At 52.4% G+C, this 25,354-nt stretch overlaps 7 protein-coding genes across 7 annotated transcripts; 4 read left to right on the top strand and 3 right to left on the bottom strand.

Annotated features, from left to right (window-relative positions):
* The first annotated feature begins 41 nt into the window (after positions 1-41).
* HMPREF1120_08117 (uncharacterized protein) lies at positions 42-2,735 on the top strand. Its single transcript, XM_009162358.1, has 2 exons — positions 42-352; positions 399-2,735. The coding sequence occupies exons 1-2, from the start codon at positions 336-338 to the stop codon at positions 2,056-2,058; spliced, it is 1,677 nt and encodes a 558-aa protein (XP_009160606.1). The 5' UTR covers positions 42-335; the 3' UTR covers positions 2,059-2,735.
* Positions 2,736-2,738: 3 nt separating this feature from the next.
* HMPREF1120_08116 (uncharacterized protein) lies at positions 2,739-6,966 on the top strand. Its single transcript, XM_009162357.1, has 3 exons — positions 2,739-3,665; positions 3,727-5,137; positions 5,189-6,966. Exons 2-3 carry the CDS (start codon positions 4,207-4,209, stop codon positions 6,733-6,735), a joined length of 2,478 nt encoding a protein of 825 aa, XP_009160605.1. The 5' UTR covers positions 2,739-3,665; positions 3,727-4,206; the 3' UTR covers positions 6,736-6,966.
* Positions 6,967-7,099: 133 nt separating this feature from the next.
* On the top strand, positions 7,100-10,437 carry HMPREF1120_08115 (uncharacterized protein). The gene has a single exon (XM_009162356.1). The coding sequence runs from the start codon at positions 7,195-7,197 to the stop codon at positions 10,000-10,002; it is 2,808 nt and encodes a 935-aa protein (XP_009160604.1). The 5' UTR covers positions 7,100-7,194; the 3' UTR covers positions 10,003-10,437.
* Positions 10,216-12,384, bottom strand: HMPREF1120_08114 (uncharacterized protein). Its single transcript, XM_009162355.1, has 2 exons — positions 12,272-12,384; positions 10,216-12,219 (listed from the first exon to the last, which is right to left on the bottom strand). Exons 1-2 carry the CDS (start codon positions 12,321-12,323, stop codon positions 10,502-10,504), a joined length of 1,770 nt encoding a protein of 589 aa, XP_009160603.1. The 5' UTR covers positions 12,324-12,384; the 3' UTR covers positions 10,216-10,501.
* Positions 12,385-12,544: 160 nt separating this feature from the next.
* Positions 12,545-17,850, top strand: HMPREF1120_08113 (xeroderma pigmentosum group C-complementing protein). The gene is made up of 3 exons (XM_009162354.1): positions 12,545-12,631; positions 12,688-16,759; positions 16,836-17,850. Exon 2 carries the CDS (start codon positions 13,130-13,132, stop codon positions 16,157-16,159), a length of 3,030 nt encoding a protein of 1,009 aa, XP_009160602.1. The 5' UTR covers positions 12,545-12,631; positions 12,688-13,129; the 3' UTR covers positions 16,160-16,759; positions 16,836-17,850.
* Positions 16,670-22,466, bottom strand: HMPREF1120_08112 (uncharacterized protein). The gene has a single exon (XM_009162353.1). It carries the CDS (start codon positions 22,187-22,189, stop codon positions 17,171-17,173), a length of 5,019 nt encoding a protein of 1,672 aa, XP_009160601.1. The 5' UTR covers positions 22,190-22,466; the 3' UTR covers positions 16,670-17,170.
* A 259-nt stretch (positions 22,467-22,725) lies between these two features.
* On the bottom strand, positions 22,726-25,218 carry HMPREF1120_08111 (uncharacterized protein; the record flags this gene model as incomplete). The annotated part of the gene is made up of 1 exon (XM_009162352.1): positions 22,726-25,218. One exon carries the CDS (start codon positions 25,216-25,218, stop codon positions 22,726-22,728), a length of 2,493 nt encoding a protein of 830 aa, XP_009160600.1.
* Positions 25,219-25,354: the final 136 nt, after the last annotated feature.

Here is a 25,354-nt window from a genome sequence, read left to right as displayed (position 1 = left end):
ATTCTCATTCCGCGACAATATTTTCTTCACGTTGAAAGTGACGGTGATAGAAGAGTCCATCACGAGCAAGTACACTTTGTTAGTGAACTACACGCCCTTCACGATCTCTTGACCAGACTGTCACTGGCATTTGACAGGCTGATAAATATATATATCCCTGGATTGCGGCCCTTTCTTTTCGAAATCATCTCATCTGAGTTCTCGTGGTCGCAAAGACAGAAGTGGGCACCTCTATCCATCTTTCGCTATGAGATTCGGAGTTGGCTGCTAGGATCTACGAATAACGCTATCTGTTCAGGCTTACAAGCTGGACATTTCTGCAACATCGAGACACGATGGGAACGGCAAAGATGTAAGCCCAGGATATCTTCACATCAGCATGACCTAACAGAAGGCAGACTCGTGGTTGGAGGTGTGCAAGGCCAGCTCAAGAAAGCATTTGAAAAAATCTCCAAACTGCAAGCCAAGCAGAACTTCAATTTGGTCTTGATTGTTGGCGATCTGTTCGGGCAGGATGATTCCAGCCACTCAGAGGAACTCGAGCTGCTCCTCCAAGGACGCATCAATGTCCCTCTCCCGACTTATTTCACCGTTGGCGATCTGAGCTTCCCTGAAAAAGTCAAGGCCAAGTTGGAAGGCGACGACGACCTCTGTGCAAACCTCTTCTATCTGGGTCGCAAAGGAACGATGACCACTACCGAAGTGGTGAAGATTGTCTACCTTGGAGGTCGACTTGTCCAAAATGAAGCATCTCTCACTCAGAAACTCGGAAAATGCGACCCTCTGTATTTGGACAACGATGCACGAGGTCTCCATGGGGCTCATTCCGCTCACATTCTGGTTACAAATGAGTGGCCGGCTAACATCACGAACGGATCAAAAATCCCGCTACCAGAAGGCGTCAAAGGCGACCAGGGCACCCAGTCTATCTCAAACTTGTGTCAAGCGTTGAAGCCATGGTACCATTTCGCTAGCAGTCCCGCTGGAGTTTGGGAACGGGAACCTTTCAAGCATGTCGTGGACTACAGTTCTCTAGAAGAGTTGGCAGTGACAAGATTCAAAGCTCTCCCGAATGTTTCTGCGCCTACGAAAGAATGGATGACGGCATTCAGCCTGGACACATCACGTCCTCCGCCCACAGTGGAGCCTCCTGGTGTATCGCCCTTCATCCGGTCCTCGCCGCCCAGAAAGCGGCAGGCCCTAGAAGATCAGCCATACAGCAGATATGCCAACGGCGGGCAAGAGGGACGCCACTACAAACGTGCACGCAGAAACCAGAATAAAGACCCGAATGATTGCTTCATGTGCCTGAACAAGCCGGGTGCAAAGACTCATTTGGTGGTATCTCTAGGCGAGGAAAGCATGGTAACAGCTTCTAGGGGCCCACTACCCTTGCCATCGACTTTCCCACAGCTCTCATTCACCGGCCATGTCATGATCATCCCGTACTACCATGCTGCGGACGAGCTAGCTCAGGGCAAGAGATCCATTGAAGAGATGGCCAATGAGTTTAAGGAAATGAACCGCTTCCGCAAGGCACTGAGCACGATGATTGGCACAAAGAGTCAAGGTCAGCTAGGCACTGTGTGCTGGGAAGTCAATCGCACCGGCATCCGGCATCACCATTGGCAGTTGATGGCATGTCAGGCTGAACAGGTGAAGAAAGGCTTGGTCGAGGCGGCTTTCAAGGTAGCGGGAGAACGGCACGAGTACCCTCCATTCCAGCCCTGTGACCCCGACAGTCTATTGCCTCAACGGTCGGATTACTTTCGCGTGTGGACGTGGGTGTCGGATCCAGTTGAAACGGCAGACCACACCAATGGCAACGACGAGAAAGATTTCGGGGTGGCAAAATCTATGTACTTTCCTCTACCGAATGAACAGCGATTCAATATCTGGTTCGGCCGGGAGGTCATGGCGGGTCTATTGCAGCTGGAGAACCGGGTGAATTGGATGGATGCGCTCCTTCGCAAAGACGGAAGTGAGCAACTGGCGGAGGAAGAGGATGCCCAGGGCTTGAGGACAGATTTTGAGGAGTTTGATTTTGCCATGAAGTAGGCGGCATAAAAGTTCAATACGCCAGTCGAGGGGTCCTCTCTCCCAGGTGCAAAGCTTGGACGAAATTTGGATTTTGCTGGCGTTTGGTTCATTGGCGCGAGATACCCATGGCTTTCGAGGCAAGGCCTCTTTGAAAGCTAGTTTGGAAAGCTGACTTGATATTGAATACATCTTATTCTACGGACTTGGACGGGGATTCCATATGACTAGCATAATATGATGGGCCGACAGAGTCAGTCACATTCCGTCGATCGCAGACTCGCGATGGTAGAAAGAATGTGGCGATTTCATCGCCCCCATCCTCGCCTAGCTTACCAACCACTCTTGTCAATCGTGATGGGAAAGTGTGTACCGCTTATATACACTTGTATGCTGCTTCGTGGAGACGCGGCTCCCCCTGCACGAGTATTTTGCGGTATTGTGCATCTGAATGGAGGCATACCACACGTCCATGTCACCAGTACACAAAGCCTACCTTGACAGCTGCCTGGGGATTGGGAGTCATAAGCCTTCTCTGATTCCAGGTATCTCGGTCTAATTGAAATTCTTATATTATCAACCTCCTGAATGCAGCTGGGTGAATTCAGGCCCTGCAGAGCATGTTCTCATAGCAAGCTAAGCCGCCCTGGCAACGGCTTCCAGAGCGCTTCGAGATCTCAATACTGGACGCCTTCTACGCCTAGGTTTAGCCTAAGGCTTTGACATAACACCCGGGAGAAGATGCCAAACCATCCTACTGGCGACTTGAAATCTCCTTTCCTACACGCGTGTGACCTACGCACGGTGTGCACGACCACGAGCAGGCTAGGTAGGCGAGATGAGGTTGTTGACTGACAGGGAGATCGAGAACGCCGACCTGCACTACCGCGTCGAAACTCTATTGATATCAAAAAGCGAGGAAATGTGGGGGATGCGCTTGCACGAAGCAAAGGCCATGAGCCACTCCACTGCAAAAATATCTTCGCAAGCTTCTCAGCTGCGTAAGGACGCGAACTTCGGGTCGTGTGGAGGAAATCGCGAACATGGCACGGTGAAACCCCTGAACACCGAAACACTGACACTTGCAGAGATCTCCAGGGCTTGTTCGTCTCGGGCTAGAACAGGAGCACGAAGCCGAGATCGAGACATCGTTGTCGGTTCAACGTTGAGATCGCCTTATCGATTCTACCCAAGTCATCGCGGACGTCGTCTATCCTGAGCGCAGCACACACATCTCTAGCACCTTTTGCACTTGGAGGTGCGATGTCGCGTGTATGCCAGCGCTTTGGTGGAGTACGCGATGTCGACTTGGAAGGTCAAGTGGTGTGGGCACCTTAGGCTTGAGAAGCCTCCTAAAGTACGCTTGGGCCTCCCTTCCAACCCCCTTCTACGGTCTATCTTTGACAGCCTGTCAATCGGCTTGGGACCCGCGTAGAACCAGGACGATTTTTGTCTGAAGATACAGAGCCCACTACCACTACCTGATGTTCTTCCTCTTGCAGGTGAGAACGATGAGCTCGACACACCCAGCATAGGGCACAGAGTAAGGAGCTCTAAACACTTTGAATCAGCTATCAAACAGGGCAATTTGATAGCGGTTGTCGCTCTTAGGTCACGCCCTTAGTCAGGTACCAAAGCTGTCAAACTGTCAAACTAAACGCCCGCCACCAGTTCCTAACGCCATCGCAGGTCTGGGTTCGAGACCTTGCAGACAAGATGCGTGGCGGGCAATGGCCTCGTCGGACGCCAAACTGGTGGCTTTTCCACTTGAAGGTCCGACCGTTATGCTCCTGAGCTCCCTTCTGAGCCTGACAGGAGTGCCGCCGCCAATCAGCATGGTAGAACCATTGGTGCTAGCCTCATTGTGGCCTTGCGCCGGGTGTCTTTGGTCAAAAGGGGTTTGTACATGGCTGGCTTTTTCAAAAAGGCTGTGGGCAAGGTATACAATGGCCCCTGGCCTGCCTTGCTGCAGTCCTTGTTCAACTATCCTTCTACCAACTCGCCTGGCCGTTGGCCTCCAGAAAGCACAATTCAAGCAGCTTCTAACAAGTCTCTCGTTACGTTGTTCAGGGCGGACAACTGAAAACCGAGCCACGCCAGTCTTTTCTCTGGTCATCAGCTGAAGCGCTCCCTTCAACTAATACCTACCGACTTTCCTAGCATGCCAGCATGAGGTTCGCAAAGACGTTCGGTTTATTAACCTTGGGGCTGGCGAGCAATGTGTTGGCCCATTCTGCTTCGGCTGGTTGTGTCAATACCGTGACAACGACGACTACAATTACCGAGACCATCTTCAAGGAAGCCACTACGATCTACTGGTCGACCGTCACTGCTGAGCCAACAGTTTGCGCAACCACCACGATAACCGTTCAGGGAGGTGATAGTACTTCTTCGCCCTCAGATACAGCCGTCAGCGTGACGGGCGACAGCACACCGGCGCCCGCAGAGACAACTGCCACCACGGTTGACGCGGAGCAAGCCAACGAGTCTTCATCAGGGACCACAGCCACTCTGACGGTAGCTACCGTTGACGCGATCAGCCAGTCTTTATCAGAACCTATAACCACCGTAACCGCTCTGACGGAAGCTACTGTTGCCACGACCACCATAACGAAAGCTATCGTTGACGCGAACACGCAGTCTGGTGACTTGAGCACTCTCGGCACCAACGCTGAAGTGTTTACCTACACGGGTGTGGCTCCTACAGCGGCAACCTCTTCGCTTCCGGCGCCGACCTACACCGATTCCCCGGTCAATGGCTCTTTGGCAGTTCCTGGCTCTTCGTCCTCCAATGTCACCGCTCCCCAGACGGGCGACGAAGGCGGTTCTTGCAACACCGCAGCTGACCGGAGCAAGTGGTGCGATGGGCGCAGTATCAGCACCGATTATTACGCAGCTGAATACTCGACCGGCCAAACTTGCTCGTATGAACTGACCATCACGAACACCACCATGGACTTTGATGGAAGCGGACCCAAAATGGTCTTTGCCATCAACGGCCAGGTCCCAGGGCCGCTGATCGAGTGTAATTGGGGCGACATCCTGAAAGTTACGGTCCACAACCAGTTGCAGAACAACGCGACCTCCATTCACTGGCATGGTAAGCATCTCTCTCGGTCATTTCGCTGTACCCAGCTAACGTGTGTTGAAGGTATCACGCAGAAGGGAACCAACGACCAGGATGGTGTACCAGGAGTCACCGAATGTGGTATTGCTCCTGGCACCTCTCGCACATATACTATGAAACTCAATCAATACGGCACTGGATGGTATCATTCACACGCCATGACCCAGTATGGGGATGGAATTCGTGGACCTATGATTGTTCACGGTCCTGCCACTGCCAACTACGACATTGACATGGGTACTGTCATGATCGACGACACCTTCCAAATCACCGCAGCCCAAATGAATGAGCGGATCGCCCACACTGGTCCGACTGAGACGGTTAATTACTTGCTGAATGGCAAAAACACACTTCCCGATCTCTCTGCCGGCCAGCACGCTATGTGGTCCGTCCAACCGGGCAAAAAGCATCTGTTCCGCTTCATCAACTCCGGTGTGCAGAACATGTACACGGTACACTTCGACAACCATGTTATGACAGTGATTGCTGCCGACTACGTGCCAATCGTCCCATATACGACCGAATGGCTACACATCGGCATCGGGCAACGATACGATGTCATCGTCGAGATGAACCAACCGGTTGCAGGATACTTTTTGCGAGCTATCACTCAGACTGGCTGCCCCAGTGGCTGTGGCAACAGCGGTCTCGGCAACGCCAATGGCATCATACTCTACGAGGGTGCGGAGGCCACTCTGCCAACGTCAACCTATGGCAACAAGACAGCGTCCGACTTCGCCATTTGCGAGGACGAACCCATCGCCTCCTTAGTGCCGTACCTCGAGAAGCCAGCAGGGTCTGCGGATGCGTTCGCAGCTACGGCCTCCACGCTGCCCGCTGGAACTGTCGCGCGGGTAGAAACCAGCGATGACGGCAACGTGGTTCGTTGGTACATCAACAACGGTGCCATCCACGTCAACTATACACAACCGACTCTTGAGACGATCGCCGAGAACAGGAATAGCTCGCTTATTTCGAATGCCATCACGCTGAACGTGGCCAATCAATGGGTCTATTTCATTATCCAGAACCAATTCTATGCGTCACATCCAATGCATTTGCACGGTCATGATTTCAGCTTGTTGGGTCAAGGAACCGTCACCTGGACGCCGAGCTTGGTGTCAACACTGAACTTCAAGAACCCAACCCGCCGCGACACGGCCATGCTGGTTGGTTCGGCCGGACCTGGGCACCCGGCCGGTTATACAGTTATCGGTTTCGAAACGGACAACCCTGGTGCATGGTTGATGCATTGCCATATTGTCTGGCACGTCGATGGCGGCCTCGCACTTCAGTTCACCGAGAGGCCCGCAGACATACTGCCTTACGCCAACTCTACCGCCTTCAAGGACGAGTGTACCAGCCTTGCCGCTTGGCAGGGTAATGACACGGCTCGTGTGCATACCTCTGCCGAATCTGGACTCCGGCGCCGTGCGTATCTTAGCGAGTTACTCGATCCACCTTCCAGAGACGTTGTTCGTCGGGCCGACTCCCCGGAGAAGCAGTATCTTGAGTCCAAGATAAAGCGAGGGCTGGGAGACGGTTATACGCATCGTCATATACGACGGTAGCGTCTTGTATGATTGACCATGTTTCACGATTTTGTCAGCAGCATGATTTGGGCGCAGGAAAGATATGATATCCCAACGGCATTACTTCAGGAAAAGGCGTTGTGCCATTAGCAAGGTCAAATATGGCTATTATAGTGTTAATTATTTGTACATACTGTGTTGAAAAGCAGAATTGAACTCCAAATTGTAGGGAATAAGACCATATCATCTCTCTGTTTCGTAGACTTGAATGACAAGGCTGAACAAGGCTGCCTCCACTTCGTTGGGAGTCGAGGCTGAATCACGTGTAGACGCGTCTTGACGCGGTACACGTGCCCCGCGACGGCAGGAAGCGAGTGGAACGCACCAATGTACTATCACTGTACGCTAAAGTACAGTACTACCTCTGTTGCCTACAATTATACTCATTCACTCCGCTGGCTTCGCTCGAGCACCGGCCTCGCTGCCGTAGATTGAACCATGTCGACCCCGGCATGGACAATCACTAGGACTAAAAGGAAAACCAAGTCATTGACGCCGGCACCACGCAAACGACCGCGAGTCAATGACATCAAGGGCGAATCCAACCGCAGTCGTCGAGCCAGCGACAGTCAACGAACCCTGACCCAAGCACAATGGTTGACTCCGCCTACGAGCTTTGAGGAAGAGGACAAACAACCTGAACGTGAACATGCTGCAGAGCGGCGCAGAACACCTGCAACCAAAACTCGTCGCGCACCGCTGAAGCGCAACACGACTCTAACCCAGATGGATTTCTTGAGCTTCCCGCCTCCCGACGACGCGGCTTTTGACGATACAATGCTTGAACCAGTAGAACAGGGAACTACACTTCCTCCACAACTCGATGGAACCTATGACAGCCCAAGGAAGCCGCGAAACCGTAAGGGAACTGGAACCCCGAGCACGGCGAAGCCGTTGTCCAGGAGGAGGAAGGCGCCATTGCACAATGAGTCTCAGGACTACAAGCCTAGCACAAGGAAAAGAAAGTCCGAAGTCAGCAATGATGTGCCGTCCAGTCCGCCACGACGTAGCTCTAAGCGACTGGCTACGAAGAATGAAGTGTTCTCTGACCCGGTTCAGAATCTGGCCTATTTCGAAGAAGCATTGGGTGTTGCGACCCCGAAGAAACCCGGAAAAGAGACGAAAAACAAGTTGCCAATTCCCTTGGAGATAAAGGATTCAGTTGACGACGACGTGATTGACCTGGAAAGTGCTTCGCCAATGAAATATTGCCAAACCTTACTACCACAAACACCCAAGAGGAACAGGGCAATTATATTGTCTAGTCAGTCTCCGGAGAGTTTACCTCCAAGCACACGAAGGACACAAAAGAAATCGACCGAACTGCCTGCGCTGTCGCAAAGAACACCTCTTGCAGAGCGGTCGGTGAATATCCCCATCGCACCTGTCTTGAAGCGGTCTCCCTTCAAAGCTGGCCGGCGTACTAAGCGGCTGAAGAGTAGAATTATCACCTTGAAACTGCCCAAAAGGGGTCAATCACGCGTTGCGGATTCACAAGCAAATCTCTGGTCGATCCCTTCGTCTTCATCGCCTCACCAGGCGAGCAAACACTCAAAAAATGCCACCGTACAGACACACGACACAGAACAGGTCGCTGTATCGTTTGGAGAGGCAGAGATACCAGCAACCAGTCAGGTTCAGACGGTCAAATCGAGTCCTCCTGATATCGAAAGCGAAGATAGCCTTCCGGAGCTGAGCGATCTTGTTGGTGCGAAGCCGCCCACGGAGAGGCAAGAATGTGAAGACACGGCGGAGGATCAAGCTCCTTTCGAAGGAAATACGGCATCAGACCCGATTGTGCGCGATTTCGCGGTGACTCCGAGACCTGCGAGGATACAGACTGAAAGGGACCTTCCGGCTACTGTAGAACCTTCCCAACTGTTGGGCGATCGAACTGGTCATCCCGACCGAGATGAGGACATGAATGTTGAAGTCGACGATGACGATCTTGGTTCACCGATTGCGAATGACACGCAATTCAACGTCGATGTGGTCCATCGTATCTCGTCTCCTCCGCTTCTTCCAAGCCATGTGGATGACAGTGCAGAGGATCCACATCATCATGTTCCCCCACCCTCTTCAGGGATACCATCAACATCACTCGCAGCTCCGGTGTCATCCCAAGCCGATATTCCCAACCCTCCGCAAACACCCATGCCATTGCCTCGCTTGGTAGGGTCTTCCACTACAAGAAGTCCGGCAAAAGTGGTGCTGGACAGCGAAGATGAGGCGGATGAGGTTGCATTTCCCAGACCAGCTCTACTTCATCGGTCAAGCACCCATGTCTCGACGACAAAAGTGCCGCTAAATGACATTGTCCCGCTGCGCCCATCTTCACCAACTCTTCCTTCTAGCAGCAAAACAGCGACCCCAAAGTCTGTTTTTCCTGCGTCTCTGCCCCATCCGTCCCAGATGTCAACCCAGGAAGCAACGCAGGGATACCTGAACATGTCATCCTACCCTCCGCAACAAGCAGGGGGACTAGGATCAAGTAGTGAGGACGACAAGGCGGATAAGATCACCATCAAGGATTCGAGTTCCTGCCAGGTCTCGATGAGTCAGCTGCCTCAGTATGCCGGGAGCCAACCAAGCCAGTCACAAGTGAAGATTGAATTGGGCCTGGATGAAGCATTTAACAATGAGTCTGTGGATCATGAGGATGAAGATGAAGAAGGCGATCTGGATCTTGACCCTCCAAGCACTCTTCCCTCGCGTTCTGACCGTGTTGGACTCGGTGCTTATCGTGAAATTGAGATCGAGGACAAGGATACAACTGCTACTGCTGCTGCTGCTGCTGCTGCTGCCGCCGCCACTCCAGTTCAACGACGAAAGACAAGGACTTTGGGGTCCTCTGGACGAAAGGCGCGGGAAGTGGAAATGGGAGATGAAGACACTAGAGCAACACACATCAACGACAAAGAGGACGGTGGTAGGAATGATCGTGATCGGGAAGTCCATGTCAATGACGACAACGACATCGATAATGACACCGAGTCGCCGAGCGTCCGTCCATCACAGCAGTCCATATCCCTATCCATATCGGACATACCATCGTCGCCACAGCCTACTCCGCTGCAAAGGGAGTATTCGCCCATCCCCGGGTTCGACAATGAAACACAATCGAACTTTACGCAGAACGGACACGTCACGGCATATTATATCCATCGACAGCATGAGAAGGGGATTTTGCCTGAGTGGTTTATTCCAAAGCCGTATCAGGTTCCTGGGTATACGAGGAGAAAGTGATATTGTCGTCTCTTTACCGCCAGAGCAGACCAGCTCAGATCGAGAGAAGGGAGTGCCGGTCCGACGTTCTCTTGTGGCCGGATGATTCATCGATATCCTCCATTCCTTAGGTATTGATTATTAGGACCCTTTTGTCTGAGTAACCTGCAGCTTGGTGTCAATGGTAACTGATGCACGGAAGCGGATGCACAAGCACAGAGATAGCGGTAGAGGGATAGAAGCTTATCCTTATCCTTATGAGGTGTGCGGCAGTGTTGGTGGATCATCGAGCTTAGGGGGAACGATCATGAACTCGATACCAAGGAAGTGTTCTTCCATCCAGCTCTCATGGTCTGAACTTCTGTACCTCATACATGCAAGATTTATTCCTTCGGTGGCAGAATAGTACAGTAACTACTGGTAGAACTATTAGTATACTGTCCTCTTCGAAGTCCTAGTCGAAGCATGTCGTCCTTTTCCATTTAATGGTAGTTCGACCAGCTGTGCTATTATTCTTCTCTCAGTTTCTGAACAATCTCAGCGCAGCAGCCTCGCCAGTCGTAGTCCCCTCAACCACTCCATCTCCATCTGCATCTTCTTGCTCTTCTCCATCTTCATCTTCTTCCTGCTCATTCAACACTTTCCCAGCAGCATTCCCCAACAAACTAGCGAAAAACTCCGTCCTGGCCGCATCTTCCCACGTATTACGGTCTTCGGGAGCCATGAAATTCTCCAGCTTTTCATGCACCGTGTACCGCACTTTCCGGCCCTTGGAAGCCTTTGTGTCGACTTTTTTGTGTCGGCTTCCGGACGGGTGAAGTTTCGGTGGGAGAAGTGGAATTGTGGTTCCATCTGCGGCGACACCAGCAGCAGCTGTAGAAGCAGCCGCGGTGCGTGAGGCGATCAGGTCGCGGAGGAGGGATTGGTAGAAGCTGCTGTCGTCGTAGGTTCCTAGACCTGAACCATGACTAGCATCACCGCCAGCGTTGGTCCAACTCTGCGTAATAAGTTTCGCCGATTCAGTCGCCAAATACGTGTCTAGAACGTCAGTAAGACGGGATCGGGCACCAGCGGAGGACTGTGGTTGTAGCAGTTTTGAACGCGGTGCGGTGTCGAGAACCGGTTGAGTTTTGGCGTGCCATCGATCCAGAATTTGGCGGCGCATAGAGCGTGCGGTGTCTTCGAGGTCGGTGGTGTGTTGCCACATTTCGGCGAGGGAGGTTGAGCGCGTCGCTTGGAGCGGCCTTTTGCGTTTAAGAGAAGAGGAAGAGGATTCCTTGGTCGACGTGTTGGTGTCGCTGCTGTGGGATAGTACGGTGCAGCGAATAGAATCGATCGTCGACCACAGTGCAAGGGCAGCGTCTTCGGCTTGTCGGGCGGCCTGTTGTACTTGTTCGTCCGAGAGAGAGGGGGCAAGATCGTTGGTTGCACTGATGCCCTTTTGTAGCTTGATTCGAGCGTCGAGGAGTCGATCGAATGTCTGGCGTTGCTGTTTCACGGCTCGTCCTTTCTGGATGTCTGCCTTGGCTCCAGCGGACAGGGCGGACGCCAGACCGGCTGTGGATGTGGATGAGAAGGCGAGTCGTTTGAGTTCTTCGCGATCTGGGTTGTGCGATGCGGATTTGGATTTGGATGCGCCTGCTTTCAAGCGTGATGAACTCTTGCTTGTAGCTGATGATGCCGATGAGCCGGCATCGTCGTCCTCGTCTGTAATGTCCAAATCGTCATCTTCCATGTCAATGTCGGACCCGTCCGTCGTGCCCGTGCCCCCCGAATCATCGTCCTCGTCTGAAGGTGCGTCCGATACACCGTCTGCTATGCGGTTCTTCTTGCTCCCGCGGAACTTGAAGTTTTTGAACTTTTCCACATCGCTCTCACCGAGGGCTTCGTCGCTGTCAATCTCTTCGCTCTCGTCTCCATCCTGACTTGCTGCCAGGCCATTTTCGGCTTCCGAATCGCTCGAGGCCACTCCGTTCCGTGCAGCAAAGGGATCTTCATCGTCGGATTCCTCCACAGGAGCAAAAGGGTCTTCATCTTCCTCGTCTTGGCCGTTCAATTCATCGCGGCTAGCGGCCACACCTCCGTACTTCGCGCCCAGTGCTGGCTGTTCCGGCTTTCGTAGCTTGCTTTTTCCGACAGCTTCGTAGTGTTCACGACCAGCATTGTCTTTCAGGTCTTCATCGTTCTCCGACTCGGCGTCGCTGGCGGAGGGAACGGCATCATCTTCGGGGTCGAAGTCTGTCATGAACTGTTAGATGGTGAAACTTGACCATAAGATTTGATCCCATACCTTTCGCCCTTTTCAGCTCCAAGTCGCGCACTCGCTGTCTGATGTTCTTCATGGTGGGTGCGTGTGCGTGGTTGACTTGGTACTATTGTCCAAGTTCGTAGGCGCGAACTTTTTGCGGCGAGACAAATAATTTCTTGAACATCTCGCCGCAACTTTCTGCCGGGGAGCGCGACGGCACGTGATGGGCAAGTCTAGCCGGAATGTGGGGCGCGCCAAAATTTCAGTTACAAGAGATAAAAGGATCAAAATTTATGTCACATTCGTCTCTGAGTTGGAAAACAACTCATCAGTTCCGGCTGAATAGTTCAGAGGTAGAATTCTTGCTTTGGGTCTAATAGCTTGAATGTAAGAGGTCCTGGGGTATGTATCAATCACATCACAAAGCGTAATCAACATCCATTCTAACATCAAATCAGTTCAATTCCCAGTTCAGCCCTTCTTTTTGTCTTTTTGCATATCGCGCTGTCCTTTCTTTATGGTCGCGGTGATATCTTTTTTGCTTCTGTCGACCATTTTTTGGTCTTTTGGACAGTTCGTTTGAGCTGCGGCAGAGTCCAGGCTAAACTGTGCGTCACGTGAATTCCATGGGCCCCACTATATCATTGACTGCTTATGAACGCCAGAAGTTCGCGCTTGTTAGGCTCCCATCTGACTAACATCGTACAAGATATTTACAATACTGAATGACCAAGGGTCGTGCACATGTGACATTCTTCACACATCGTGCATGGAATAGAAACAACAGTCTCGTGTCTTTCGGTTTGGGTTGAGGAGTGTAGGCCCGGTCGTGGCGACCCAGATGTACAAGTCAACATAAGCCATGATTGACGCGAGGAACCACAGGGGGTTACAAATCAAATGCCGCCGAAAAAGAGTCTGCTAGCACGCAGCGCAACCCGACCTACGCGTCGTTCGGCGCGTCGGCGGGAACGTCTTGACGATGGCATTCCAAGCGTGTATGATGAGATGCTGGCGGAAGTGGTCGCGGAGGAACAAGACCCGTCTTCGAACTTGAGGTCCCCCAAGCGACGAAAGGTCAGCGAGGAGCCTTCCTCCAAAATCGAACTAGACTTTGATCTCTTCGGGACTTCCGAGGTTGCAACAGAAGAGGAGCAGCCAGATAAAGCCTCTTTAGAGGACACTGCGCCGAAACTGCCACAGATAGTCTTTGACGATTTCGAAGGATCGGACGACTCCGATGTCGAATTTGAAGATGTGAACCTGGACGAAGCAGCGGAAGGAGAAGAAGCAGATGATGACCACGCAGGTGCAAGTGCGGAGCAGAAGTCGCTTGAGCTGGACCTCTCCAAAACAACTCCCGAGCCTTCAAGGCGTGCAGGTTCGCGTCGCAAGCCAGTAGGACCTGCTGAGCGAAAGATCCGCCTGGAAGTGCACAAGGCGCATCTGGTCTGTCTTCTGGCGCATCTGAGCGCTCGCAATCGCTGGTGTGAGAGTGATGAAATCCAGGCCATATTGAAGCCGCTGGTATCTCGCAAGGTGATATCCTTACTTCACGTGGACGAGTCGAAGCCCCAGTATCAAAGATCATATTCTTTCATGAAAGGGATTGAAGAGATCTGTGCTATTTGGAGACAATTATGGACCATCACGGCTCGGGGTATGCAGCGAGCTCACTGGAAAGAAGATGCAGATGCTGTTACGGCGAGCGACGACGCCGAAGATCTCATTGACTTTGAGGATTTCAAGGTGGCTGCCAGATCTCGGTCCGGATCAAGAGATCTGGGTGCTCAGCTATTCTGTGCTCTCCTTCGATCTGTCGCTGTAGACACGAGACTTGTGTGTTCTCTCCAGGTCCTACCGTTTTCAGGCGTGGCCAAAGGTCAGACACCCGAAAAGCCAAAGCCGCAATATTACCATGCTCCGCCTCAAAATTATACACAAAACGCGACGATCACCCGTCCCGAGCGCAAGACGCCAAAGAAGAAGCGGATCGTCGAATCGCCCTACCCGATTTTCTGGGTCGAGGTATATTCTCCGTCCACAGCGACTTGGATACCCTTGGATCCAATAGTCCGCAACACCATCAACAAACCAAAAACGGGGTTCGAGCCACCTGCATCGGATCGACTAAACAGTATGTCGTACGTGATTGCTTTTGAAGACGACGGTTCCGCCAGAGATGTCACACGACGCTATGTTCAATGGTATAATGCAAAGACGCGCAAACAGCGTGTTGAAAGCACCAAAGGCGGCGAACAGTGGTGGGCTCGAGTCATGGACCATTTGCGGAAACCGTTTGCGGAATCGAGAGACGAAATCGAAGACGCAAGTCTCCTCCAGCGCGCCGAGAGCGAGCCTATGCCCAGGAACGTGCAGGATTTTAAGGGACATCCTGTATATGTTCTAGAGCGGCACTTGAGGATGAACGAGGTCATCCATCCAAAACATGAAGTGGGCAAGGTGAGCACGGGATCGGGGAAAAACGCAAAGCTGGAAAGTGTCTATCGAAGACGTGATGTCCATGTTTGTCGAACCGCAGATGCATGGTACCGACGCGGCCGAGATGTTGTTGTGGGCGAACAGCCTCTGAAACGAGTCATGCCGAAGAGGGGGCGGCTAACAGGAGAGATGGACGACGATAACGATGAAGAAGCTACCGAAGGAATGGCTCTCTATGCTGAGTACCAGACACGTCTGTACGAACCACCGCCCGTGGTTGATGGCAAAATCCCCAAGAACGCTTATGGCAATTTGGACGTGTATGTGCCGTCGATGATCCCTGCCGGGGCTGTCCATGTTCGACATCCTCTTGCCGCCGAGGCTGCTCGTGTTCTGGGGATCGACTATGCCGATGCAGTGACTGGGTTTGTGTTCAAGGGTCGTCAGGGCACTGCAGTGGTGGACGGCGTGGTTGTGCCTATGACGATGTGTAATGCGATGATCAATGTCATTGAGGGACTGGAATCCCAGGCTACAGAAGAATCCGAACAGGCACGAAGCAAGGTCATTCAAGGACTCTGGAAGAGGTGGCTTACTGCCTTGAGGGTGCGTGAGCGGGTGCATCGGGAGTACGGTGACAGCAGAGAAGATGAAGAAGGCGGCTCTAGGGTGGTTCAGAACGACGACGACGACGACGACGACGACTCGACTTATGAAGATGACGGATTTGAAGAACCCGGTGGTGGGTTCATGCTGGAACAAGAGGAAACTCCGCAAGGCCATGTCAATCAGACGACAGATTGGGACGATGCACTGCCGAAGTTGAACCTGAAGCCTACAGATCAGCTACTACCGCCGGAAGTGGTGCGTCAACCCGTTGTCATTGTCAGGTCTCCACATAAGCTGCCCGCGCCAGCGAATCCGGACCACGTCGAACGAGGACGTACCGAAGCAGCGGACGGAGACCAGGGAGGTGGATTCATCCACGAAGAAAGCGAGCACGAAACAGTCAACCAGGAAGGAGGTTTTATCCACGAAGACGATGATGCCGAGATGGCAAATCAAGGCGGAGGCTTCATCCAAGAAGACAACGACGACGCTGGCGGCGGTGGCGGGTTCTTTCCCGAGGACGAAATGGAAGTCGACGACAATGTGAGCGCCGGCGTCAATGTTGAATCCAGAACCCAGCCACAACAGGCACAATCTGATCACGACAACCAGTCCAACCAAGGCCAGGACAATGGTGATGCACATGAGTCTCCGGATAAAGACATGGCATCTGTATCTGCATCTGCAGACCAGCCTGTAAGTCGGCACCAGCAACATACATCAGCAGACGATGCATCACCAGGAGAAAGTCCGGCAGGAAGCCCAGCCGCGAAGTCAACACCAAGCCTACGCTCTGAAACATCTTTACTTTCCCACGATCCAGACGAAGAAGACGCCGAGCCAGAATGGTTACTTAATAGTCTTGGTGAGATGGAATAATAGTTGAATCCTCGTATCCCAGTATATACATACCAATTCGCAAAGCCCGTAAACGTACCGCTGCACTCTGTACTCTGCCAGTTTGTCTGTCATTGTCATTGCATTTGCATTTGCACACCAGTACAAGAGAAACTAGAACCATAACTAAATCAGGACTAGAACTACAGTATGAGCAAGCACCTTATCTCATCCAATGTGGTTTCAGTACAATTGATTGTTGTTGTTGCTTGAAGATCCCCAGAGCGAGTGGTTGGTGACCTGAAAAAGTTGGTGGATTGATTATTTTAATTAATTGTACATAGACACCCCAACCACAACGTACAACCACCACAAATCATCACACCACAAGTAAACAGTACCTACTGTCTATCGTCTCCGACTACAGAACACAAGCACCTTCTTTGGCTCTGACAGATGAGTTTCTGACAAACATAGCACATCGTTTCGATTCAAGTACTTGGCCGAACCTATCTACGAAAGAAGAACAAGAAAAAAAAACATCACAAGAGATGAAAGACGGCTGAACCAGGTCATGCCCGAAATGACATTCATGCTAATGTACTAAGAACAGTACAGTACGCTACTACGCTATGACATAAGGTATGTACCTGCGAACCTATCCAATACTTCAAAGTCCAGTCCAGCCAAGTAAAGGTGCTGTACCCACGATAATAAGCTGCAAGGAAGTGAAAGGCCAAAAAATACAACTCGGTTGCCAAACGGGCAATGAACGCTATCCATAACCAGAGGAAAAGGAGAACCAAAAGAGACCAGAACCAAGGAGGCCCAGACAGGGGAACCCAAATCAACAACTCAACATACGTCGGCAAACCAAGACCACCACTACTGCGCAAGACCCAGCAGTCCAGGTTCAGCCAAGAAGAAAAGAAAGATACTTTCCAACAGAGACAGCAGGGTCGCGTCTTGCAACAGCAACCGGTGCACGGTCGCCAACGAAAGCAGAGTTGCCGATAGTCAACAGTCCATAGCAACAACAATAGCTCAACAGGATCAACCATCGTTGTCGTTCTCTTCTTCAACTTTGATCGTACTCTGTTTCGTCGACCCATCATCAACGCGGCTCAACATGGCCGCCATGCGCTGATGCTCTTCGAGAAAGTCCTCGCTAAGATCGTCCAGTTGTTTGATCTGCTCTTGGATGCCGGCCAGTTGGCCCACGACATTGCGTTTATTATTACTCGAGTTCGAGTTCGAGTTCGTGTTGGTGTTTGGCGATGGATTTTCCGTTGCGGTCGTATCGACATCTTCATGAGAAACAGAAGCATCACCGGCCACCTCTGCATCAGCCGAAGCACTGTCCTTGGCTTTCTCCGGTTCCGGCTCAGCAGTGGCCCATTTGCTAGCTTCAAGACCCAACTTTTGACCTCCTATGCCAGGTGACAACGGATTGATCGATTTCCGCTTGGGACTCCGGCTCTTTCGTCGTGAGCATGTGCCTGAGCCTGAGCCTTTCGGACTCGGCAGGGCAATCGCCTCGGCATGCTTTTGGTTCTGTCTCAGTTGCTCTGCTTCTTGCCGAGCCTCGTCTGCCAGACTTCGTTGCGTCTCCACCTCAAGCATAGCACCGTCCAGTTCGGATTGCAGCGAAGAAATAGTCTTCTTCGCATCCTCGAGGCTGGCAGTGATGGACTCGAACCTTGAGCTATCAGACACTTGACTATTCTCGGCCGCTTTTTCTGCTGCATTCAGCGCGCCCACGATTTTCTTCTGTTCGGCGTCGTATTCTGCTTTGAGGTCGCGAATCGTCTGCTCGTGGATTTTCTGTAACTCTTCCAAAGCGTTTTGCTGGTCCACTAATTTCTTCTTGAGGTCCTCTACCTCGGAAGGATCTGGGCGATGCTCTGCTGCTTCATGTGCCGATTTGAGCTCTTCTTTCATGGAAGCCAAAGCAGACTCTCGCTCTTGAATAGTCTTGATGGCCTCGGCATGCTTCTGCTCGATACCCTTGATCTGACTTTGTGCTTCAGCAAGCTGCTGTCGAACTCCATCAAGCTCAGTTGTGTCCAGAGCCGCCTCAGATGCCTTCCGAGCCTCCCGCACCTGAGACTCTAACTCGGCAACTGTGGCGTCGTATTCCGACTTGAGTGATTTCAATGCTTCGTCGTGGTCCTTCATAGCTTGGGCAAGTCTGGCGCCGGCGGCTGCATTCTGTTCCTCTAGTTGGTCCACCTGCGTCTTCCACTGACTCTCCAGGGTCTTCATGACTTCATCGAGCTGATTGTCGTATTCTTCTTTCAGTTTTCTTTGAAGGTTATCGAGATGAGCTTGGTGTGCGGTTTGGCTGTCTCCAAAGGATCTGGCATGTTCATCATGGATCTTATCCACCACCTGCTTGTGATCATTTTCCAAGGTATTTCGAAGTTCGTCAAGAGCCTTTTCGTGATCCGCGCGAAGCTTCTCCAACTGTTGCTGTGTTTCATCCCTCATAGCATTCTTTGCCTCTGCCACAGCTTGGTCATGTTGCATCTGAAGGTCCATCATACGCGCAGATTGCTCGGCCAGTTTCATCACTGCCTTGGACAATTCTTCTTCCATCTTCTCAAGACTCGCTGCATGTTCCTGGTCCTTTTCTTTAGACTCCTCCTCCACAGACTGCAGGATGCCTTTCAAGCTCTGAATCTGGAATCTCGTCCCGTCAAGATCAGCCTGGAGGGATTTCGTCTGGGCTTCGAGTTGACGGTTCTCCTCCAGCAAATTCGACCGTAGCTCTTCAAGAGCCTGCTCTTGGGTAGAGTACGCTTGGTTCTTAACCTCTTCAAGCTGTTTGAAATGGCTTGATTTAAGCGACTCGACCTCCTCGGCATGCCGTGCTGTCAACTCTTCTTCAGTCCGCTTGAGATGTGTCTCGTGATCAGCCTTGGCCTTCTCCATTGTCTCATGTGCAGCTATCAGTTGCTTCTCAAGGGTTTTGATGGCGTTGGCATGAGATTCTTTGAGGGCGTCCAGCGCACCCTCTTGGTCCAGCCCTTTCTGTCTTTGAAGGTCCTCAAATTCTTTGGCGTGAGCAGATTGTAGCTCGGAGAGTTCAGTTCTGGCGCCTTCGAGCTGCTTCTGCAACTCTTGCAGCTTCTCGCTGTGCTTTAGTTCCGCCTCTTTGGCGGCATTTTGATGCAATTGCTCTGCTTCAGCCTTGACCTTGTTGAGCTCTTCCACATGGCCTGCCTCCAAAGTTTCAAGATCCGCCAAAGAAGCCTTCATTTGTTCTTCGAGTTGTTTGATTTGACGAGCGTGGGTTTCTCTGGCCGCAGCCAATTCCTTTCGAGATGAATCAAGCTTTTGCTCCAGTTGTTGAACCTGCTCGGCGTGGCTTGCATTCAACGCTGCGACTTCTTTTTCGTGCTCCGTTTGCAGCTGAGTCCGAAGCTCGCTCAGCTCTCGATCATGGTTGGCGTTCAGTGCAAGGATCTCGTCTTTAGATGCTTCGTCCTCTGATTGGCGTTGGCTCAATAGCGCGTCGTGCTTTGCGACTGCTTCTTCGTGAGCCACTCTTGCTTCGTCCAGCTGGTTTTGCAACTCCGACAGAGCCTGTTCATGCTCAGCCTGTCTTGTAGCAGCGGCATCATTGGCCTTTTGCTGTGTTTCTAGAGCCTGAAGCTTGTCGTTGAGTGATTCCTTGGACTTTTCAAGCTCTTCATTGGCAGCGCTAAGGTCCTCTGCAGATTTTTTGACAACGTCTTGGAGCTTGCTGTCATGCAACGTCTGGGCGTTCTGCAGCTCTTCTTGCGCAGCCGCCAGTCGATCCTCAATGACCTGGATCTTTTCTGCTTGTGACTTTTCGGCTTCTGCGAGGGTGGAAGCGGCGGCCTCAGCCTGTTCCGCTTTCTCGCGCCTCAATCCCTCGATTTCCTCTTGTAGTTTCGTTATCAGCGCAGTTTGTGCATCGCTTTCGACGTCCTTGCTTTCTCGGAACTCAAGGATCTGACCCTTCAGGGTTTGCATGACCTGATTCTGGCGTGCCATCTCTTCCGAGATCTTCGCGTACTCCTCCTGCTGCTGGCCGAGCTCCTTCTGCTTGCTGCTCATCGCCTTTTCTGCCTGCTCCAGTCTATCTGTAAGGTCGCTGATTTGCTCTTTGTGCTGGGCCTCCAAGCTCGCAATCCTCTTATCAGACTCCTCGCGCAGTTGAGCAATTTCTTGTTCTTTGTCCGCAATCTGCTTCTCCGCTTGGTGTGGTCTGTCCAAGAGTTCATCGAGCTCTTTCTTATGTTGTGCTTCCATCGCCGCGCTCTTCTCGTCAAATTCATTTTGCAAAGTCTTCTTGGCCTCATCGAGCTGCTCCTTATGCTGGGACTCCAGTGTTGACACCCTACTGTCAAAATCCTCCTGGATTCGGGCAATCTTGGACTTTGCCTTTTCCTTTGCTGCCTGGTGCCTAGCCTGGGCAGCTTCAAGTTTCTGCTGTGCCTCAGCAAGCTCCTGGGATTGCGGTTGCGACGGTGTGGGAGATGCGGCCGCTTGACTGTTAGTCTCCGATTCGATCTTCTTGGACTCCAAATCGAGTTTCAGCGCTTCAATCTCGGCGTCCTTAGCGGCCTGTTCTTTCGCCATTGTCTCACGCAGCTGTTCCAGCTCGGTCAGGAGTTTGTCAACTTCGGCCTGCCTGGACGTGGTGCTTGCATTCGTACTCTCACGTACTTCCCCAAGCTCGGATCGAAGTTTAGCCAGCGCAGAATCCTTTTCGGCAAGTTGTTTCAAAGTTTCTGAAGTAGATTCTTGAGATTCCTTGAGATCTTCGAGCGCTTTTTGATGGGAAGACTCAAGCTCCCGGACCCTATCCTTGTGCAGTGAATTCAGTTCCTCCATTTTGGCCGCATATTCCGCCTTCGTAGCCTCTGCCTCTTCGATCGTTTCTTGCATTCGGCGCTTCTCTTCTTCTGCAGTTGTGTTGGCATCATCAAGTTTGGTCTTTAGCTCCATCAACTCCTGTTGCAGTGCATCGGCTCGGGTCTTGGTTTGAGCCAATTCATGCTGCAATTCTGTGACAGAGGCGTTTGCTGCGCTTGGTTTCTGTCCTGGGTCTTCCTCAACGGGAGATTTTGGTTCCGCATCCTCCTTGATGGACTGAATTTCTTCCAGCTCGGCTTCGCTGGGTAACCGTCCATGAGTCCGCTCAAACTCGCGCACTTTTGCAAGATCTGACTTGAGTTTTGCGATAGTGGCTGAGGCTTCTTGGTTGATAGACTCCTGCTCCTGATCGTCTGCTCCGTCCGCAGTCATGGCAGCCTGAAGCATGGTGTTGACCAGCTCAAACTCACGTATCTTCTGTTCGATCAAGACCGATCGGGTCGATTGTCGCGACCCTAATGCAGGACGCACAGGGCGTTTTTGTTGTTTCTCTTCCCCACCAGACTGTACATTTTCCTTGTTATCCTCCGACTCTTGGACCTTCGTCTGCACCGCGGGCGAGGCGGGGATGGTGCTCAAACGTTTCTTCTCACCGACGCTGCCTGTGCCAACATTTCTCGAGGCGGAAGAAACCAAGGGTCTTGATCGAGGAGTGACGGTCGATCGTGACGTGCTGGGAGTGGATGGCACTTTTCGGGCGCCCGTCGGACTTGTTATGCTTTGTCGAGTCGAAGTGAAGGAGGTGACTGTCGTACGTCGAGCGGGTGTTGCAGCGGTAGACTTGAGGGTCGATGTGCGGTCCGCACTGGTCGATGATGCCAGTGAAACTCGTTTGGGTTTTGCGGCTATCCCACCTCTGCTCTTCTCGTCGCCCGACGGTCTGTCGTCCACCGAACTCACCGATGGCCTCTTCTGATGCGCTGAGGTTGTGGGAGTCGCAGCTACACTGGGTGGTCTTCGAACAGTACTCGAAGTTGGACGTGCAGGAGGCTTGCTCAAAGATCCGGTGCCGGCTGCTCTGGCTGCAGATGTTGTGGTAGGACGGGTGCTGCTCGACAGTCTTGGTGCGGTCGGCCTGGTCACTGGCTTTGTGGATGGGTGTGTGCTTTTTGTCTTTGTCTCTTCCCCAGCGCCGCCGTTGCGGGAGGTGGTATGTTTATCCATGTTCAAGTTTGTGCAGGCAGTAAACAGTGAAGCAGAAAGCGCATGAACACGAGGGGTATAAGAAGTACAAGCAATACGTCAAGAAGCCAAAGACAGAATAAAGTATGTTTGGCTGACAGGCAGATCACAGGGTCAATGGATGCCCGACTTGCAGTGTCTCGCAGTCAGAAACATTGGCTCGTTCTGCTTGTGGTTGCCAACTTTCTTTTGATTGACGTTGTCGATGATGATTTGACAGCGCAACGTTGTATTTCCCCGGCGCGACTGAAACGCGCCAGACGCGAGCTCCGCTAAGACGCTTGTATCCTAGTTCCGGGTATTATTAAGCCACTACAGGTGCCAGGAGTTGGTCTGGTATACAACTATAACTACGGTGCCTAGGTACGTAAATGTATCCATGTACCGACACCATACACTGAATGTAATTCGACAGGGAAGAAACAAATTGGACGTCCAGACCATACTCCGTCGCAGCTCAGGGGTATCTGGGAGTGCAAACCACAAAACCTTTCCCAATGCAACGCCCGCATTTTGAATCAGTCCGGAACAGTCCTTAGCCAGTCCCATTCGGGATCATGCTTGGTTCTTTCAAGATGCTTTGCCATATGTTGCTTGATCCATCTAGCCTGTGCCACAACCTCATCCATGTCATACTTCTCCAGTCCGCGGCCGGGCGCTCCATAATCTTCGACAATGTCTTCAAATCTCGAATTTTGGTCCCGGTACTTTCTGAGTCCTTTGACCAGCAGTCTGATTTCCGACTCCTCCCACTGGACTGGCCGAGGAGGTGGTATCTCTTCGGTGGTTTCTCTTTGGAGTTGCGGTCGTCTGCTGGGTGCAGCTCCATCAACAGCGTCTCCCAAAGATGAGAGGATGTGGTTCGCTAAAGGGCCGGCCACTTCAACATCGTCACCATTCATGCCGGGCTCGTCGGACAGATCCAGGTCATCAACATCAACAATTGGTTTCTGAGGTGGGTACGTAGAATGAGCAGGGGGATTTGGGACATCCACTTGGGAGCTGTTTACGTTGGCCAATCTTCGAGAGGCTGAAGTGCCACTGCCTGATCTCCATGCAAGTGATTCTTTGAATCTCTTATATTCCGCCATTCTCTCTGCTAGTACCTGCTCGGCGTGGGCTGCGGCAGGTTGAGCGTCCAGTTCCTGAGGTGGGGATATGGAACGAGCAGTGGGATTTGGCCCATCCACCTGGGAGCCGTTCAAGTTGGCTAATCTTCGAGAGGCTGAAGTGCCACTGCCCGGTCCCCACCTAAGCGATTCTTTGAATCTCTTATATTCCGCCGTTCTCTGTTCTAGTATCTGCTCGGCATGCGCTGCGGCGGCTTGAGCGTCCAGTTCCTGTTGGGCTGCAATCTCCTCCGCCCGCTTTCTCCTTTCAGCGTCCATGATAGAGGATTTATACCGAGCCATGATCGTAGAGATGTTGGGCTGGATATCGTGCCTGACAATCCGCTTTGCCGCGTTCTCCAGGGTGGGCCTTGGCCGCCACTTTGTGGCTGTTTCCAGCAATAAACTTGTAATCCGTAGCAGATCATGCACCACTAATTGAGCAGAAATGCTCAGCCGTCCGTCCTGAAAATGCGCTTGGAGAGCAGCTTTGTTGAGACTGAGTGAGCGATGTATCAGGGATCCATAGACGTCCCTGATGATAGCGTATCTTCGACCGTCTTCAGGGCGGCCCTGATTCTCCGTACGCTTGAGAAGCTCTTTGCACCTTTCTTCCAAGACGACGAGAGTCTCTCCAATAACCCGAGCCGACTCGTGTGGAGGAGGAGGACTCTGCCCTGCACGCTTTCTGTACTCTTTCCTCAACTTCTTCAGTGCAGCCTCTGCCTCCCGGCCAAGCGTAGAGGTTGCTCCTCCCATAGACATGCCTTCATCAAGCTCAAGTCCTCCAACGAGGGCCGTTTGCCACTCACGCTCGCACCCAAACACTTTGACGGCTGATTCGATGCCTTGCAAGGCATTCTTGATCCTCTGTTGCCGCTTGGCTTCCGCTTGCGCTTCCTCGCGCTCTCTGGTTCTTCGCTCAACCTCCGTTTCGGGGCGCCCAGCTGTAGAGTCAGGCTGACGCGGAGTGCTTTCATCAATGACCCCGGATGTATCATCGAGGGCGCCATTCACGTCAGCTTGGTTTCCGCTTGCCGCTTGCAAAGGCTGCCTTTCATTGGAATCCCGGGCTGTTGCTTGGGTCTGTTGAGTTGGCGCTGTCGACTGCTGCTGACTTTGCGACACCGGAACGTTCGGGCTAGGTTCGGCGTCCGAGGCCTCAGGGGGTGTATCCGCAGCGTCCCCTACGGTTGCCGGACGAGGTTTTCGCGGGGACGTCCTTCGAACCCCGCTTGGTTCAGATGCAGACGACTGGGTGGGGACAGCCTGTAATGGTTGCACCTCTTCTTGTTCCGACACTGAACTGGGGATACCTTCCTCTGGCTCAGGTGCAGCATCAACCGGTCCAGGTCTGCGAACCCTCTGCATGGATCTCGCGATCTTGCGGAGCGGGTCTCTGGCCCGCGGACGTGCTGGAGACGCATCAAGATTGACATGCGCGGTGCTCCTAATTTCCAATTCTCCCCTTCCCTTGAAAGGGGACGGTTGAGGTTGTTTAGCCGACCTTAACCGCCTTAACTTCTTCTTCTCCGGCTCGCTTGAGCGTCCTTGGTCTGTGGGAGCGTTTGCATCCCCCGGAAAGTCAAACAAGTCGCCTCTCGGCGCGATGATGGGAGCAGCCAGCGAGGCGCGTGCTGTCAACGCTCGCCTTGTTCCTTCAGTGGCTTCACTCGGACCAGGATTGGAAGGTGGGTTGGAGGGTATCTCGACGGCCACGTTCTTGTTCGACCGGGTGCTTGGACTGTCCTCTGCAACATTTGACGTTCTCTTGCGTTTCCTCTCTGTCCTTCTGGGGCTCAGTTCGCCGCAGGCTTCATCGTTCAGTATTGCCGTCACAGCCTCAGCGCTGTCGGCGGTGGGGGCCGCGCCGTAGGTGCTTCGACGCGTAGAAACCGGCATACTCGTGACTGGGTTAGCTTCGTTGGGCATACATAGCCATGATCGGACAGCGGATGTCAGCACAGCCAAACTTGGACGATATCCATAGGTGCATGCTACACTGGTACTTTCACAACAACATGTCTGATACCATAGC

The sequence above is a fragment of the Exophiala dermatitidis genome, assembly GCF_000230625.1.
Source record: "Exophiala dermatitidis NIH/UT8656 unplaced genomic scaffold supercont1.7, whole genome shotgun sequence".
Classification (NCBI taxonomy): domain Eukaryota; kingdom Fungi; phylum Ascomycota; class Eurotiomycetes; order Chaetothyriales; family Herpotrichiellaceae; genus Exophiala; species Exophiala dermatitidis.
Note: the sequence above shows the minus strand (reverse complement) of the source record. Positions and strands in the feature narration are given on the sequence as shown.